Source organism: Microcaecilia unicolor, chromosome 11 (genome assembly GCF_901765095.1).
Source record: "Microcaecilia unicolor chromosome 11, aMicUni1.1, whole genome shotgun sequence".
In the NCBI taxonomy this organism is placed as follows: Eukaryota; Metazoa; Chordata; class Amphibia; order Gymnophiona; family Siphonopidae; genus Microcaecilia; species Microcaecilia unicolor.
Genome location: NC_044041.1, coordinates 177,917,059 through 177,933,654, shown reverse-complemented (window position 1 = coordinate 177,933,654; position 16,596 = coordinate 177,917,059). Strand labels below are relative to the sequence as shown.

Here is a 16,596-nt window from a genome sequence, read left to right as displayed (position 1 = left end):
AAGTATTTCTATTCATTTTTCACTTTAGTGGCAGATGGACCAACCCTTCTCCATAGCACAACGGATCCTACAAGGATTAATGGACAGGCTGAACAGTACATGACCTGTGGCATCCAACAACTGCATTCTGTCTGTCTTCCTTTCCTATATATGAGCCTATTGCTCCTGTTCGATCTATTCTTACTGTACACCACCTTGAGTGAATTTCTTCAAAAAGGCGGTAAATAAATCCTAATAATAAATATACAGCATTGTAGCTCCTCCCCTGCTTAAAATATATTTTTTAATTTTGTATCAAGTTCTGAATAACCTATAAACCATAACTAATCAGTGTATCAGCAGCTATAGTTTCTCAAACGCACCAGCCACATCATTTTCTAACACCACTGTATTCCACACCTTGCCACATAATATATGAGCAGTTGCACCATCGCGTTTGTCTCGGTCTGCATTACATGGGTGACATTGTTGAATGTTGGTCAGTTTAATATTTATACTGCTTGCAGATCATCATAATATAAAATGACAAGAGCAATTTTTTCAGATTGGCAAAACAACTTATTGTAGATAACTAGCCAGCACGATGGTCCCAGGTAGTGTTTGAGCCCATGATTCCAAGGTTTTAAGGGTCCTTTTACTAAGGTGCGCTGAAAAATGGCCTGCGGTAGCATAGACGCATGTTTTGGGCATGCGCAGTATTATTTTTTAGCGCACCTACAAAAAAATACGTTTTTGCCAAAAATGGACATGTGGCAAAATTAAAATTGCCGCACGTCCATTATGGGTCTGAGACCTTATTGCAAGCCATTGACTTAGCGGTAAGGTCTCACTCCGTAACCGGGCAGTAATGGGCTTACGTGCGTCAAATGCCACTTGATGCACATAACTGCTGCGTGCCAGAAAATACAAATATTTTGCAGATGCACACCAAAATTGAAATTACCCCAACGGCCATGCGGTAACTGGACAGTAACTCCAAATTGGCGCATGTTGGGCGCGTAGAGTTTCCTTCTAATGCGCCATTCTTATTAGCCCCACTCAGACAGGCCAGGGACCAGACTGCTGGCCTCAATGCCTCATTGTCAGGTCACGTTTACCTTCAGCCTCCTGTGTACAGCTGCAATTCGTTTCTGCAGAGTGTCCCAGCGCTGGTTACTCTCCTGCGCCATGGCTCTCAGTCTGGCCTTCAGGCCTGTTCCATTAGCTTTAAAGTCCACAGGGATCCCTTTGGTCACTAGCCTCCAATATTGCCTGTTTAGGGACTCCAGCTGACCCAGCCTCTCCTGGACCTGCCTGTGCAGAACCTAGAGGAAAGTTGATTTGTAGGTGAGAAACCTTCCAGCACCTTCTCAGCCATCATCTAATGGTCTCAAGCAGATGAGCAAAAAGCCACCCAGGACACGCAGTTCTCACCTCTTTCCACCCCTTGCCCTCTAAACACACTCTCTCTCACACACACACACACACACACACAAAAGAAGAATGCAACAAATAAGATTCAGGAGTGCATCCCAGACAGACACAGAACACCTTAAAAATTAAATGGGAGGAAGTGAGGGCCCTACAGAAAGATAAGGGAAAGTGTACTTTCTTTCAACAAAGTACCTCAAACTTTTTTAGTTCCTCCTTGGCATCAGCATATAAGACATGGGATGACTTTGGGAATGCAGCCATCTGCTCTGCGCCTTGTAGCCAATCCTGGTATTGATGAAAGGTGTCCAAGAAGGCTTGCCATAGCTGCCAGGCCTGCTGCATCCTGTAAAGGTGGGCAATTAGGGGAAGAGCATGGACAGAGGTGGAGAAAATGGGTGAGGAGAGAAGAAATTGGTGATTTAAATTAGGTACTATCCTACCAGTTACGAAATGGAAGGGATATATGTAAGTTAACTGCATCCATCTGCACAGTCCTCACTCACCTGATACGCTTTTCCACTGATGCTGTGCAAACATTGCATTCAGCCATCTCCAGGCTCCCAAGGGGATCCCACATAGGGTCACTCCAAGTCCGGTCCTGGGACATAAATCAATAACTGTAGCTGAAGACAGAGGCAAGATCTTCTCTAGCTCTTGAAATTGAGTTAAGTTGCAGAATTAAAGTCTTCCCCCCCCCCCAGGGAAGCCACCCAGTAAATGTCTCTCCTCCCCCCCCCCCCCCCCCCCCTCCAGTCAGAAAGTTCATTCTCTAGGGCCCTGCATAGCTGTGGGATCATTTACATCTCATTTATGTAATGTAGCTCTGGTCAGGGCCACCAAGAGGGGGACGGGGGGGCAAGATTCCTCTGGGCCAGGCACCAGGGACTGTCTCCTGCTCCTGATGGGACCCGAGTGATCGCATCTTGACAGAAGGAGAGAGAAAAATTTGGCGCCGGGTACCCCTTAGAGGCTGGGGAGGAGTAGACACAGGGGTCTCTGGTTTGGCTGGTGAGGTCTCCAATCCCTGCCAGCAAAAGCCTTCCTCCAGTGCTGCTCTCTGCCACATTGCCTGCCCTGTGGCTGCTTTTCCCCTCATGCCCACCTTTTTGATGCTGCTTTGAACTCCTAATCCTTATTCACTTGTTCAGAACCCTTATTTTATCATCCTCACTTTAATATTCCCTTATCTCTTGTTTGTCCTGTTTGTCTGTCCTAATTAGATTGTAAGCTCTGTCGAGAAGGGACTGTCTCTTCATGTTCAAGTGTACAGCGCTGCGTACATGTAGTAGCACTTTAGAAATGATAAGTAGTAGTAGTAGTCTTTGTGATTCCGGAATCTTGCTACTCTTTGGGATTCCAGAATCTTGCTACCCTTTGTCCTTATCCCTTATTTGTCCTGTTTGTCTGTCCTAATTAGATTGTAAGCTCTGTCGAGCAGGGACTGTCTCTTCATGTTCAAGTGTACAGCGCTGCGTACATCTAGTAGCGCTATAGAAATGATAAGTAGTAGTTGTTGTCTTTGGGGTTCCGGAATCTTGTTACTCTTTGGGATTCTGAATGGAATCTTGCTACTGTTTGGGATTCTGCACAGAATCTTGCTACTCTTTGTCCTTATTCCTTATTTGTCCTGTTTGTCTGTCCTGGTTAGTTTATAAGCTCTGTCGAGCAGAGACTGTCTCTTCATGTTCAAGTGTACAGCTCTGTGTACGTCTAGTAGCACTATAGAAATGATAAGTAGTAGTAGTAAAAGCAGCCGCAGGGCAGGCAATGTGGCAGAGAACTGCACTGAAGGAAGGGCTTCTGCTGGTGGGGCTTGGGGACCCCCACCAACCAAGATGTGGAGTAGCAGCAGGGGGCTGGGAGGTGGGGCAAAATGTGCCCTCCCCCCAATTTTTGTGGTGTGGCTACGCAGTGGGCCTGGGGGAGGGGGGGGTGGCAGCAGTGGCCGTACCCCGGGTCCGGCTCAATCTCTCGGCAGCCCTGGCTCTGGTGTTCCAGTAGAAGAGGTCTCTGAGGAAGAGCCACGTGATATACCCAGTCTCTTGCTGGCCTGCTACTCTTAAGAGTCCAAGAAAACAGCAAGGCAAACGATCCGCAAACTCCAAAGTGCAAGTCAGCGAAGCAGATCAGTAGTAAACAAACTCTATTAATAAAATAGCTTTAAGAGTATACTGCCCGAGACAGGCCATGTTTCGCCCAGCAGGGCTGCGTCAGGGGCTATTAAAAATTAAATAAACATACAAGCAAATTAAAAACAAATATATAGAAGGAATATGTTAAATGGGAGGCGGGGATAGTGCTGGGCAGACTTATACAGTCTGTGCCCTGAAGAACACAGGTACAAATCAAAGTAGGGTATACACAAAAATTAGCACATACGAGTTATCTTGTTGGGCAGACTGGATGGACCGTGCAGGTCTTTTTCTGCCATCATCTACTATGTTACTATGTATATGTTACTATGTTAAATCCAGTATCAGCTGAAAGTACAATAACACCATGACAAAAAACCCATATATATATATATATATATATATATATATATATTTTTTTTTTTTATTTTATTTATTTTTTTTAACCCTTATACAAAAATATATATATTGCAATGCTGATATTGGATTTAACATATTCCTTCTATATATTTGTTTTTAATTTGCTGGTATGTTTTAATTTTTTTATAGCCCCTGACGCAGCCCTGCTGGGCGAAACAAGGCCTGTGTCGGGCAGTATACTCTATATGTTATTAATAAAGTTTGTTTACGTTTACTACTGATCTGCTTCGTTGATTTCCACTGCTACTCTTAGATGCACTCTTCAGCCAACAGGTATCACTGGTTGCCAGCTGGACTGAAACACGAGACCCAATTGGTTACTTTTAAGCGTCAATTAAAGGCACATTTGATGTGTCTGGCTTTTTATGCTACTGCTGGTCATGTATAAGACTGTGCTTTGGATATTCTGTTGCCTGAACTATGGTGTGGGTTAAAAATTGAACTCCCTTGTAATGCTTCTGTATGTTTTAAGTGTGTATATTGTACCTCGCCCTGGATAAGGGCAGGTTATAAATAATAAAATCTAAATCACCGTAAGCAATACTTGAACTCTGCCACTTCCCCTGCTGGAAACTTTACAGAAAAGCTAGGCTGTCAGGGCTCTCCAGAGACAGCAGAAAACCCAACTCCCCAAATCCTAGTTATCACAGTGGGGCAACAGCAGGGTTACTTTCATTTTTACAGAGCTCTCATACCCAGTTCCGGAGATAACTGAACCAGCAAAAGAATTATTTGGTGATGTTTTACACAAACTTGGGCATCCACAGGGGTCTCTGCAAGAAATGCTTTACAAGTGCTGGTTCATGAACTTTGGATGTTACATATTGGTTCACTAAACAGTGCTTGTCAACCCAGGCCTCGGGGGGGGGTGGGGGGGGGGGCACACCCAGCCGGTTTGGTTTTCAGGATACCCACAATGAACATGCAGAACAGAGAGTTGCATTCCAAGGCAGCAGTGCATGCATCTCTCTCTCTCTCTCATGCATATTCATTGCAAGTATTCTGAAGGGCTGGGTGTGCCCCCTGGGACTGAGTTGAGAAGCATGGCACTATGTACACATTAGGTATGTGTGCTCATCCATAGGCACCACATTTCAAACATGTTTCTGGCTGCTAAACACTCTACAAATTACCCCTCCTGAATACAGTGAAAGAGCTAGCTCAACATTGGGGGTGCTCAGCATCTACTGCACCCACAGAATTGGTACTTGTGCATACATCACTACAAGAACCAATGTGGCATTGTTTATGTAACAACTTATCATGTAGCCAACAACCTGCTATCTCTTAATGCCTTCCCTGTGATCAAAGGTCACAGCTGAACAACTGAAAACGTGCAGATGGCAGCATAATCCCAGGCAGGCTGAGAAAAGATGACAAAGCCTGCCATGCCTCCATCAATACATATATCCATAGGAGCCAACGTTTCAAAATGATTGGGGGTGCTGAGCCCAGTGGAAATAACCCCTCCCTGGACACATTCAATGAATATTCTCTATATATTGGGGGTGCTCAAGCACCCACAGTCGGCTCCTATGCATATATCTACTAAACCTTGACAATAAAGGATCACTGTGTAGGGGAGGTGTCATGTGATTTTCATCTCAATGTATTTACGTTCAGAAATACTGTCATATTGGCCACACTTATAGAACAAAGGATGTTTAAAGTTTGATATAAAAAAAATAAAAAGGACATTAAAAGCAAAATAAGCACTATAAAAAAACAAATAAAAATTACAATGGAAGGTAGGGGGTTGTCTATGATTATGCTTGTCACGAATAAGGCATTTCTTATTGATAAGAACATTTTTGCCTTTGTGACTGTATGAGACTCCCCTTTATTACAGACAGAGTGTGACCAATTAATCTATACCCTACCATTTTCTGTAAACTTGTTTAATGAAAGCCATTTGATAATGTTATTTCGAGTTGACACATTTATCTGGTACAAATAGAGTTCTTTGAATGTGGGATATTTATATTTATATTATGGAGCCTCTATGTGCAATAACTTTTTTTTTTACAATTATTTATACATTTATATGTATTTTCTGCCAACATATTTTTGATTATATATATCATATAATTTTATATATGTTTATTAATATTTTGTTTCAATAGTATATGTATTCATATACATTTTTATATTTGTTGGTTATTATATAGGTTTTTAAATGTTATTTGTCTTGTAGCCCCTGACACAGCCCCTTCTGGGCGAAACACGGCCTGTGTCAGGCTGATTTGAACATTTGGTTTTCATTTAATAAATGTATGTTTATCTTCTACTGATCTGCTCTGTTGTTTTTCCATGCCTCCATCCCTGTGCAGGACTGGAAGAAGCAGAGGGGCGAGATGGGAACAAGGTACTCTACCACGTCTGTTTAGGTCATGAGGGGAATAATCAAATGGCGCCAGCGAAATTGATGGCCGGCCATCTTCGGGGCTGGTGCCGTAAGCAGGTGGAGCCAAGTGTATTTTCGAAATACGCTTGGCACCAGCCAAATTGCTCGCCGGGTTTAGATGACATGGCCAGCTCCGATTTTCAGCCGTAATGGCAACCGGACCTGGCCATCTCAAACCCGGCGAAATGCAAGACATTTGGCCGAGGGAGGAGCCAGCATTTGTAGGGCACTGGCCCCTCTGACATGCCAGGACACCAACCGGGCACCCTAGGGGGCACTTAAAAAATCTAAAAAACAAAAACAAAATTAGCTTCCAGGTGCATAGCACCCTTCCCTTGTGTGCTGATCCCCCCAATTCCCCCCCCAAAACCTACTGCCCACAAGTCTACACCATTACCATAGCCCTAAGGGGTGAAGGGGGGCACCTACATGTGGGTACAGTGGGTTTTGAGGGTTTTTGGACGGCTCACATTAACCACCACAACTGTAACAGGTAAGGGGGGGATGGGCCTGGGTCCACCTGCCTGAAGTGCAGTGCACCCACTAAAAACTGCTCCAGGGACCTGCATACTGCTGTCAGGGAGCTGGGTATGACATTTGAGGCTGGCAAAAAATGTTTTAATTGTTTTTTTTTTTCTGTGGGAGGGGGTTGGTGACCACTGGGGGAGTAAGGGGAGGTGATCCCCGTTTCCCTCTGGTGGTCATTGGTCAATTGGGGCTCTTTTTTTGGACTTGGTCCTAAAAGTATATGGACCAAGTCCAGCCGGTGAAATACTCGTTCAAGCCGGCGTTTTTTTTTTAATATAATAAGGTGAAGCCAGCCATCTCGTAACCCCACCCCGCTCCCTTCCCGCCTTCGCTACCGTACCAACACGCCCCCTTGAAGGTTGGCCAGTGCCGCAACGAAAAAGCAACTGGGGCCAGCCAAAATCAGCTTTCGATAATACCAATTTGGCCGGGGTTGAGAGATTGCCGACGATCTCCCGATTAGTGTCGGAAGATTGTCGGCGATCCCTTTCAAAAATAAGCCTGAAAACTAGTCAAACTTGTTAAAATACGTGCAGATTTGGGAAATTGGAAGACTGAGCATCCAAATGGCAGATGAAATTTAATGTGGACAAATGCAAGATGATGCACATTGGAAAGAATAATGCGAATCAGTTACCTGATGCTAGGGGTCAGCAACCAAGAAAAAGATCTTGGTGTCATTGTAGATAATATGCTGAAATCTTTTGTTCAAGGTGCGGCGGCAGCCAAAAAAAGCAAACAGGACACTAGAAATTATTAGGAAAGGGATGGTGAATAAGACCAAAAATACTATAATGCTTCTTTATCGTTCCATGGTGCGACCTTACCTTGAGTATTGCATTCAGTTCTGGTCGCCGTATCTCAAAAGAGATATAGCGGAATTATAAAAGGTTCAAAGAAGAGCGAACAAAATGATAAAGGGGCTGGAACTTTTCTCATATGAGGAAAGGCAAAAGAAGTTAGGGCTAGTGGCGTACCAAGGGGGGGGGGGGCGGTGGGGACGGTCCGCCCCAGGTGCACGCCGCTGGGGGGTGCCGCGGCGCACGCCTGTCAGCTGCGAGTTCGAATCGCTACGCTAAATTCTCTCGTTCGCTGCAGCTCCCTCCCTCTGCCCCGGAACAGGTTACTTCCTGTTCCGGGGCAGAGGGAGGGAGCTGCAGCGAACGAGAGAATTTAGCGTAGCGATTTGAACTCGCAGCTGACAGGCGCGCGCCGCGGCACCCCCCCTAGCGGTGTGCATCCAGGGGGGGGTGTCATTTCGCCGGGGGGGGGGGGGGGCGCATCGGTGATCCGTCCCGGGTGTCGTCGACGCTAGGAACGCCACTGGTTAGGGCTCTTCAGCTTGGAAAAGAGACAGACGAGGGGAGATATGATTGAGGTCTACAAAATCCTGAGTGGTGTAGAACAAGTAGAAGTAAATCTATTTTTTATTCGTTCCAAAAGTACAAGGTCTAGAGGACACTCAAGGAAGTTAGATGAAAATACTTTTAAAACAAAAAAAAAGAGGAAATATTCTTTCACTCAACAAATAGTTAAGCTCTGGAATGCTTTGCTGTAGGATGTAGTAACAGCAGTTAACATATTGGGGTTTAAAAAAAGGTTTGGACGTTCCTGGAGGAAAAGTCCATAGTCTGCTATTGAGATAGACATGGGGAAGCAACTGCTTGCCTTGAGATTGATTGTAGTATGAAATGTTGCCACGATTTAGGTTTCTGCCAGGTACTTGTGACCTGGCTTGGCCACTGTTGGAAACAGGATACTGGGCTAGATGGACCATTTGGTCTGACCCAGTATGGCTACTCATGTTCTTATGACAAGATGCCCTCTGCAGAGCAGTGAAGCGTGTAAATTGGAGCAATCAGCTGGCTCTTGGGGATTATTTCTTCTTGTTTTCTTTCCAGGATAGATGAATCTGGCCCTGATTTTACTCCATTGCATGCACAGGCTGTTAAAGGGATCAGAACTACATGGAAGGATGTTTTAATTGTTTTCCAACCTATTCTTCCTATCAATACAGAAATCTCACCCAATAATGCCACATTTAAAATTGACCACTCAATTATATTTTGGCGCCTGTGGCATTCTCATGAAACAACTTTGCTCTAATCATATCTTTTACTCTTTTGAAGAACTTTCACAAAATTATAACTTACCTAAAAATCAATACGTTGGCAACGTTTTATACAAAAACAATTAAAAAAAAAAAAAAGCGCCATACATTTTGAAAAAACTTACAAGAAACCTCTTCTATTTCTGCTCTAAGAAAAAAAAACACACTTAGTGGAAGGCAAATTTAGTTCACCCATCCACAAAATTCATAACAGCTTGTCTCTTCGTGCATATCTTGGACTTACAAAAGTCTGGGAACAAGATCTGGAAATGACTGATCAAACTGTAAACATGTCTGGGTAAGGTTAGACCTACACAAAGTTAGCCTATCCCAATCTCAAAATACTGATTTTGAGTGAGATTTCTGCAAACAAGTGATCCAAACACAGGGTTCCTTTTACAAATCTGTGCTAGCGATTCCCCTGTGGCAAATGCTTCGAAGCCCATAGGAATTGAACTTGCATACAGAAATCTTGCTGAGCTCGGAAAGTTTAATAGTTAAAGATAGTTGAGCATTGAACAATATTTTCTAAACTGAGACGTATCCTTTGTACATTAATAAGGTGCTCAATCATTGTCCAGGCTGTTATCTATGTCATTATTGACTATATCTTGTCCTCTCTCAGGTTTAATACTGCAATCTTGCTGACATTTAATATTGTCTTTACTTTATTACATTTTAGATGCAATAAACGTTCATGGACAAAAAAAACCCCAAACCTTACATGAGTAAAATAAATATTTAATTTGCCTAGTCCAAGAAAGGACTACCCTGGCCCATCCAATGCACATATTGACAATAGAAATGCTAGTGTATGACTGTAGTAGCTTAGCTATGTTAATTAAAGTGGAGTGGAGGCAGTGGCGTTCCTACCCTCGATGACACCCGGGGCGGATCGCCGATGCGCCCCCCCCCTGGTGAAATGACACCCCCCCGGGTGCACGCCGCTGGGGGGGGGGTGCGTGGCGCACGCCTGTCGGCTCCGAGTGCGCTACGCTAACTTCGCTGGTTCGCTGCAGCTCCCTCTGCCCCGGAACAGGAAGTAACCTGTTCCGGGGCAGAGGGAGGGAGCTGCAGCGAACCTGTGAAGTTAGTGTAGCGAACTCAGAGCCCAAAGGCGTGTGTCGCGGCACCCCCCAGCGGCGTGCACCCGGGGCGAACCGCCCCCACCTTGGTAGGCCACTGAGTGGAGGAGTGGCCTAGTGGCTAGAGCACCGATCTTGCAATCCAGAGGTGGCCAGTTCAAATCCTACTGCTGCTCCTTGTGATCTTGGGCAAGTCACTTAACCCTCCATTGCCTCAGATACAAACTTAGATTGTGAGCCCTCCTGGGACAGAGAAATATCCAGAGTACCTGAATGTAACTCACCTTGAATTACTACTGAAAAAGGTGTGAGAAAAATCTAAATAAATATATGGAATGTTGCTATTATTGAAGATTCTACATGGAATGTCACCACTTTTTGAGATTCTGGAATGTTGCTACTATTTGAGATTCTAGATGGAATGTTGCTAGTGGAGGAGTGACCTAGTGGTTAGAGCACTGGTCTTGCAATCCAGAGGTGGCCGGTTCAAATCCCACTGCTGCTCCTTGTGATCTTGGGCAAGTCACTTAACCCTCCATTGCCTCAGGTACAAGCTTAGATTGTGAGCCCTCCTGGGACAGAGAAATATCCAGAGTACCTGAGAATGTAACTCACCTTGAGCTACTACTGAAAAAGGTGTGAGCAAAATCTAAATAAATAAAGCCACTCTCCAGAGAGCCACATGAGGTGGCCTGAGTTCTGGATTAAAGTACAGAACTTATTAAAACCAGAGAAGGAAAAGGCTAGCACTGTAATTTTAATATACAATTGGAATATATCCAGGGCACATAAAAAGTGACGTGGAAGGGACAGAGTAGAAAGACTGGGTAAACTATTGGGGAAAGGCATGAAGGAGCATTTGCCCCCCCTCCCAGTGGCGTTCCTAGGGGGGGGCGGTGGGTGCGGTCTGCCCCGGGTGCACGCTGCTGGGGGGGGGGGTGCTGTGCGCCTGTCTGCTCCGCTCGTTCCGTGCTCCCTCTGGTTACTTCCTGTTCCGGGGCAGAGGGAGCATGGAATGAGCGAAGCAGACAGGCGCACGGCACCCCCCTCCCCAGCAGGTAAAAATGCACCCACGGGGGGGGGGGGGTCCTTTCGCCGTGGGGGGGGGGGGGTCGCATCGGCGATCCGCCCCGGGTGTCAGCCACCCTAGGAATGCCACTGCCCCCTCCCCTAGATTTCTTTTAGGCAATTGCTGCTGCTACTATTCCGCTCCACTGCAGCATTCTTAAAATGAGAATCTCCTTATACAGAGTGGGATTCAACATCAACATCAACATCAACATCACCATTCCTGTTACCTGCTCTGTTGGGTAATGCAAAAAAACAAAACAAAACCCTCACTTTGACCCTCCCCCCTTGGAGAAATCTCCCCTACACTACTGAGGGGGGGGGGGGGGGGGTGAGGGGCATTGGTGTTGGTCTAAGTATGGAAATTTATGCTCATCTACTTAAAGTGGCAAAAAAAAAACCAGAACACACCACTTCTTACTTCTCGGATAAGCAGCATAAAATGTGTTGTACTTTTTTGGGATCTTGCCAGGTACTTGCGACCTAGATTGGCCACTACTGGAAACAGGAGGCTGGGCTTGATGGACCTTCGGTCTGTCCCATAAATAGGTAGACCCGCTGAGTGGCCAACTGGTCCTCTCCTACCATCACCTGCTGTTTTTTTTAATTTATTTATGCAATTTTTTTTATACATCCAAAGCAAAGCTTTGTCAAAAAGCATCAATTATTAACAAGAGAAATCAAATAATGGGGATACTCCCAGGAAATAAATTTCTATAATCATATAGTCCTCAATATAGAAGGAGACTGTACATATAAACCTAATAAGAGGTTAGGTAATATATAGGCAACAAGTTAAGAAAAAGAAGGCGTCTAGGTATTTAACATCAAACAATATAAGTCCGTAATAGAAACTCTCATGGTGGTTTAGGATTTCTTGCATTTAAAAATAATCGGAGCTGAAGACTACACATTTACAAGGAAAACATAGCTGAAATTTCGCTCCTAATTGAACAGTCTCTTGTCTCATTATCAAGAATTTCTTTCGCCTTTCTTGTGTGGCCCTTGACACATCCGGAAAGATTTGAATCCTTTCACCGATAAAGGTAACCATTGAAGTTTGCCTCAAATATAACCTTAGCAAGGATTCTTTATCAGCAAAAAACACAAATGATACCAATAGTGTAGATCTAAATTCAGCTTCTTCCTGTGATTTCTCTAATAGAGCTGACACATCAAGACTCTCAGAGGGTTGAATTTTCTGCGGTGTAGTTTTCACAGGAAGGAAATAGATCTTTTGCACAGGAGGAAGATTATTTTCTGAATATTTAAATACTTCTACCAGAAACTTATGAAACAAATCTCTTGGTGAGGTGTATTTAAGAGAGGGAAAATTTAACACTCTCAAGTTTGAACACCTACTTCGGTTTTCTAGATTCTCAATCTTTCTTTGCATCAGGTCCACATTTTGAAATATTTTAGTCTCTTGATCTTTTATCTGAGTTATCGAAAGGTCACATTGTTGTAAGTTCTTCTTTTGAGTAGACAATTCAGTTTGAAGATTTTCAATTTTCAAAGAGTTAGTATTCGAATTAGTTACAAAATTTAAGCATACCTTATGCAGAGATTCTATAGCACACCATAGAGATTCTAATGTAACATTCGGTGGCTTCTCCAAAGACTGCAGAGTCACGGGTGGGATAGGCTGATCAGCAAAACTTTGCTGAGCCGCAGAAATTTGCTCCATGGAGTTGTCTGTAATTCTGCTTTCCTTGGGAGTACTTTCCAGATTCGATCTTTCGCGGGGGGTCCCCGCTATTGGCAGCGCTGTTTCTCCCGAGGAGTTCTCCCTCCCCAACTCCGCAGCCGCTTTCTCAGGCCGAAGGGCGGGACTTCCTCCGGGATTGCTTCCTGCCACTCGAATCTGCAACGGACTACGAGGGCTTAGCGAAAGTTCGCTATCCAGGCCCGGACTCCTCTCGGTCTCGGGCAGCGGAGCGCCCGATGATGATACTGGAACAGTGAAGGCAGTTATTGGAGGTTGCCTACGGGTCAGGTCAGTGGAGGCTAGGGAGATTCCTCCTCGCACTTTCCCTTTAGGCATAGCAATAAAAAAGAAAAAACGATTCAAAGGAAAAAAACTCTCCAGCTCCGACTTCAGCGTCCTATCCAGACGCCATCTTGAAACAGTCTCCCCATCACCTGCTGTTTTGATCCTTGTAGTACAGAAGGGGGTCAGGCGAATATAAGTATTATAATAAACTTAAACCTTGATTTCCAAAATCATACAATACTAGAGTGGGAGAGAAGGCGACCACTTTCTCCAGCAGGCACACTGGAGAATCACCACTTGGGATGCCCAAGTTAACAGAGGTGAGGCTCCCTGCTTCCTCCTTCTCATCCCTCCACATTGCCACACTCCCTCCCCCCCCCCCCCAAAAAAAAACCCATGCACAACGCAGGCCTGTTCCTCTCGCCTCTATGTGTAGGCGTGTGTGCCTATGATCTTTCATAGATAGAATTTAAGCCAGAGGGCAGTAATTAAGAGGCTGTAACTCTATAGCACAAGCATTCAGGGGATACTGTGAATACTGCTCTAAGAACAGTACCCCTGCAGCAGCACAGAGCCGGTCTGTGTGTGATGCCAGAAGCCACTGGAGAAAAGAAGTCCAGACTCTGTAAAGCCAAGATTACCTAGCAGCAGCATTCATGCTAGGGAAAGATGTAACCAAAGAACAGGAAATGAGAAATCTGCCCTCGAAGCAATTCTAACTCAGTCTATAGGATCAAATGTTCACGTCTCTCTGGCTGCTTGTGAAATCGGTTAAATAGGAACATTAAAAGCTATTCTGATGGATCAGACTCCAAATTGCTGTCTCACAGCGGCCAAGCCAGGTAACTACGAAATGCTCAGCAAACCATGAATCTGATCTGTACAGGGGAAAGATACCGCCTTTACGTTTCAACATTTTTATTGATAATATACACATAGTATCACAACCATAGTCAGGGGTCCACAACATGTCGCCCCAAATACTTCCAATCTTACAAACCAGTGATAACATCCATCATCAATCTTTTAAACATTTTCTCCCCTCCTCCCTCCCAATCCCCCCATGAATCTCCCAATCCAGCCCTGTGTTCTTATAGGCTCGGTTGGTGTCTCTCCCCTTTTAATATGGGATTAATTGCAGGGTCGAGTTAGCCCAGACTCCGGCCTCATCTGCCCAGGAAGCTGGGCAACGCCCTCTGCAGCTTGTTTTGATTCCTGTAATTGACTGCATGGCCCCGCTGGACATGTGACGTGGTGACAGAGCTGGGTGGCACTGGGAAGGGATGAGTCCCCAGCCCTAGGGACTATTACCGCTACAACAATAATAGCCAGCCTTAATGTGCCACGGCCTAGCAATGCAATGTTTATTTACTTGTCTTGATAAGCTATCCTCTCTCCATAGTGAATCAAGATCATTGGCATGGCTGCTTCCGTTTTTGAATGAAATAAACATCACAGCGTAAAAGAACCCTCATTGTGCACAATCATGCACAGTAATATAAAAAAAACAAAACAATCAAAAAAAGTCAACAGTGCCTATCAAGTATCCACGAAGGCCAATATGGAAAATACATCCTGAACACCCTTTTTTTTTTTTTTTAAAGTTGTGCGAGATTAAATCACTTTCCTTAAATATGCTGGAAGTGTGTTTCTGAATCTGGATCCATAGCCCACTGCCACTCGGGTCTGCGTATTCTTTAGAGAGAGTGTGAAGGTGGCAAAAGCATTTCTCTGCTTTTTTTTTTGTTTTGTTTAATCTAGAATCTTCCTCCTGATAGCTCTTGATCCATGATACAAGAGAGGATGGCTATTCTAGTTCTCCAGGATCTGAGCATCACTCAAGGTCTGGAAATTCCAAGTCCATTTTGCTGAGAGTTCAACAGACTAGAGACCAAGGGCATTGGTTGGTATAAGACCCCGAGTTTCCGCAGGGTCACTCGTGGCGCCCCCTAGCCACACCTGCATCTTATCCTGGGGGGCAACATTCAACAGATAATTTTAGAGGGAAAGAAGGCTAAGGCCTCCCCTGCTGTCCCCTTCCTAGTTCAGGCATTTTGTGTCAGACTTCCCCGAATCCAGTACCCTACACACCAACTTTGGAGTGGTAAACGGTCTTACAAGATAAGAGTGTTCCTGGTTTGCCTCTGACACGTCTGAAGGACTACTTTCCCGATAGCTTCACTCGGGGTGATATTACTAGCGTGCACTCCTCTCCCCCTAAAGAGGGAGATATATCCACGTTTTATAATCAGAGTATTAAGAAACATTCATGAACTGGCGTCTGGGAGGTAAAGAAAGATCCTAGCCTTGGATAACAAGTTCACCCAGGAAGGAAACTTACCATCATATGTTCTGCAGCAGGGTTCAGACTTCTCCAGATATATAGCGATGTCCAGCGATCATTCTCCCGTTCTTTGCAACCATCTCAGCGTCTCCCTCCGCACTACCTGACCCAGGACCAGGTAATAGGAACAGGTGAGAGGAGGAAGCGCCCCGCCCACACACGCATCAGGTGCTGCTCCGAACACATACAGCCACGCCCCCAGCCCTGTCCCCATTAACGCTTTCTACACACCGGAGAGTCTGATGCAGAAACTGGCCTTTCATGATCTCTCTTAAGCTCCTGTACCCTCCTCCCCAGGTGGGGCTCTGAGCAGACCAGATCTGGCCTTACACACACTCTGCACATGTGAGGAGCGAAACTAAACTCAGGTATTGTGGCTCAAACACTGGCCGGGTTTCAGCCTCACCGGAATGGAAAACGCCCTTTAACAAAGTCGCCAGGTCCTAGGAACCAGTTTTGTGGGTGCTTGAGCACCCACAAAATTGAGCAAACTCCCTGTGTCCAGGAACAGGTAATTTCTATTGAGTTTAGTAGAGAGGTGTGGTAGCCGTGTTAGTCCACTTTTAAAGATAATCAATAGAAATCAAACCAAATAAAACATGGAAAAGAAAATAAGATGATACCTTTTTTTTATTGGATATAACTTAATATTAGCTGGTCCAATAAGATATCATCTTATTTTCTTTTCCATGTTTTATTTTGTTTGATTACTATTGAGTTTACACACCCAATCATTTTGAGAAATTGGTTCCTTGTGGGCCAGGCTGCTCAGTTCCAGAAGGAAGACATTAGACCAAGCTTAGATTTCTGATAATCCTACCTTGGTACTGGCAGTGGTGACTGAATGGAGGACTACAATATATTAAGCTATAAGTTCAAAAGCAGGCACTCACACAAAACCCTCCTTCCTGGAACTGCTGTTTTGCCTGTCAATCCATAGCCCCACCTCCTTCCACTTTTCTGTAAAATACATGGGGATGAGATTCAGAACACCAGTACTAGGTATAAGACTCAGTCAACAGAGAAAGAAGGAATTGACTGTTTAAGCTAGGGGGTGGGGAATTTCCTACCCTTGAGGCCCATATATCAATCAGACTTT

General features: G+C 44.8%; 1 protein-coding gene across 4 annotated transcripts in view; it reads right to left on the bottom strand.

The window, feature by feature from the left end:
- LOC115481140 (nesprin-2-like) overlaps nt 1–15,669 on the bottom strand; it is a 32,722-nt gene extending 17,053 nt beyond the window's left edge. For 2 of the 4 annotated variants that reach the window (XM_030220182.1, XM_030220179.1), the window contains exons 1-4: nt 15,495–15,669; nt 1,917–2,030; nt 1,606–1,756; nt 1,098–1,304 (exon numbers count right to left, since the gene is read on the bottom strand). In XM_030220182.1, the coding sequence (XP_030076042.1) occupies nt 1,098–1,304; nt 1,606–1,756; nt 1,917–2,020 (462 nt within the window). In that variant the 5' untranslated portion in view covers nt 2,021–2,030; nt 15,495–15,669. The remainder of the gene's footprint in view (nt 1–1,097; nt 1,305–1,605; nt 1,757–1,916; nt 2,031–15,494) is intronic. The other 2 variants (XM_030220180.1, XM_030220181.1) reach the window with 2 other exon arrangements.
- Between the last annotated feature and the right edge of the window lie 927 nt (nt 15,670–16,596).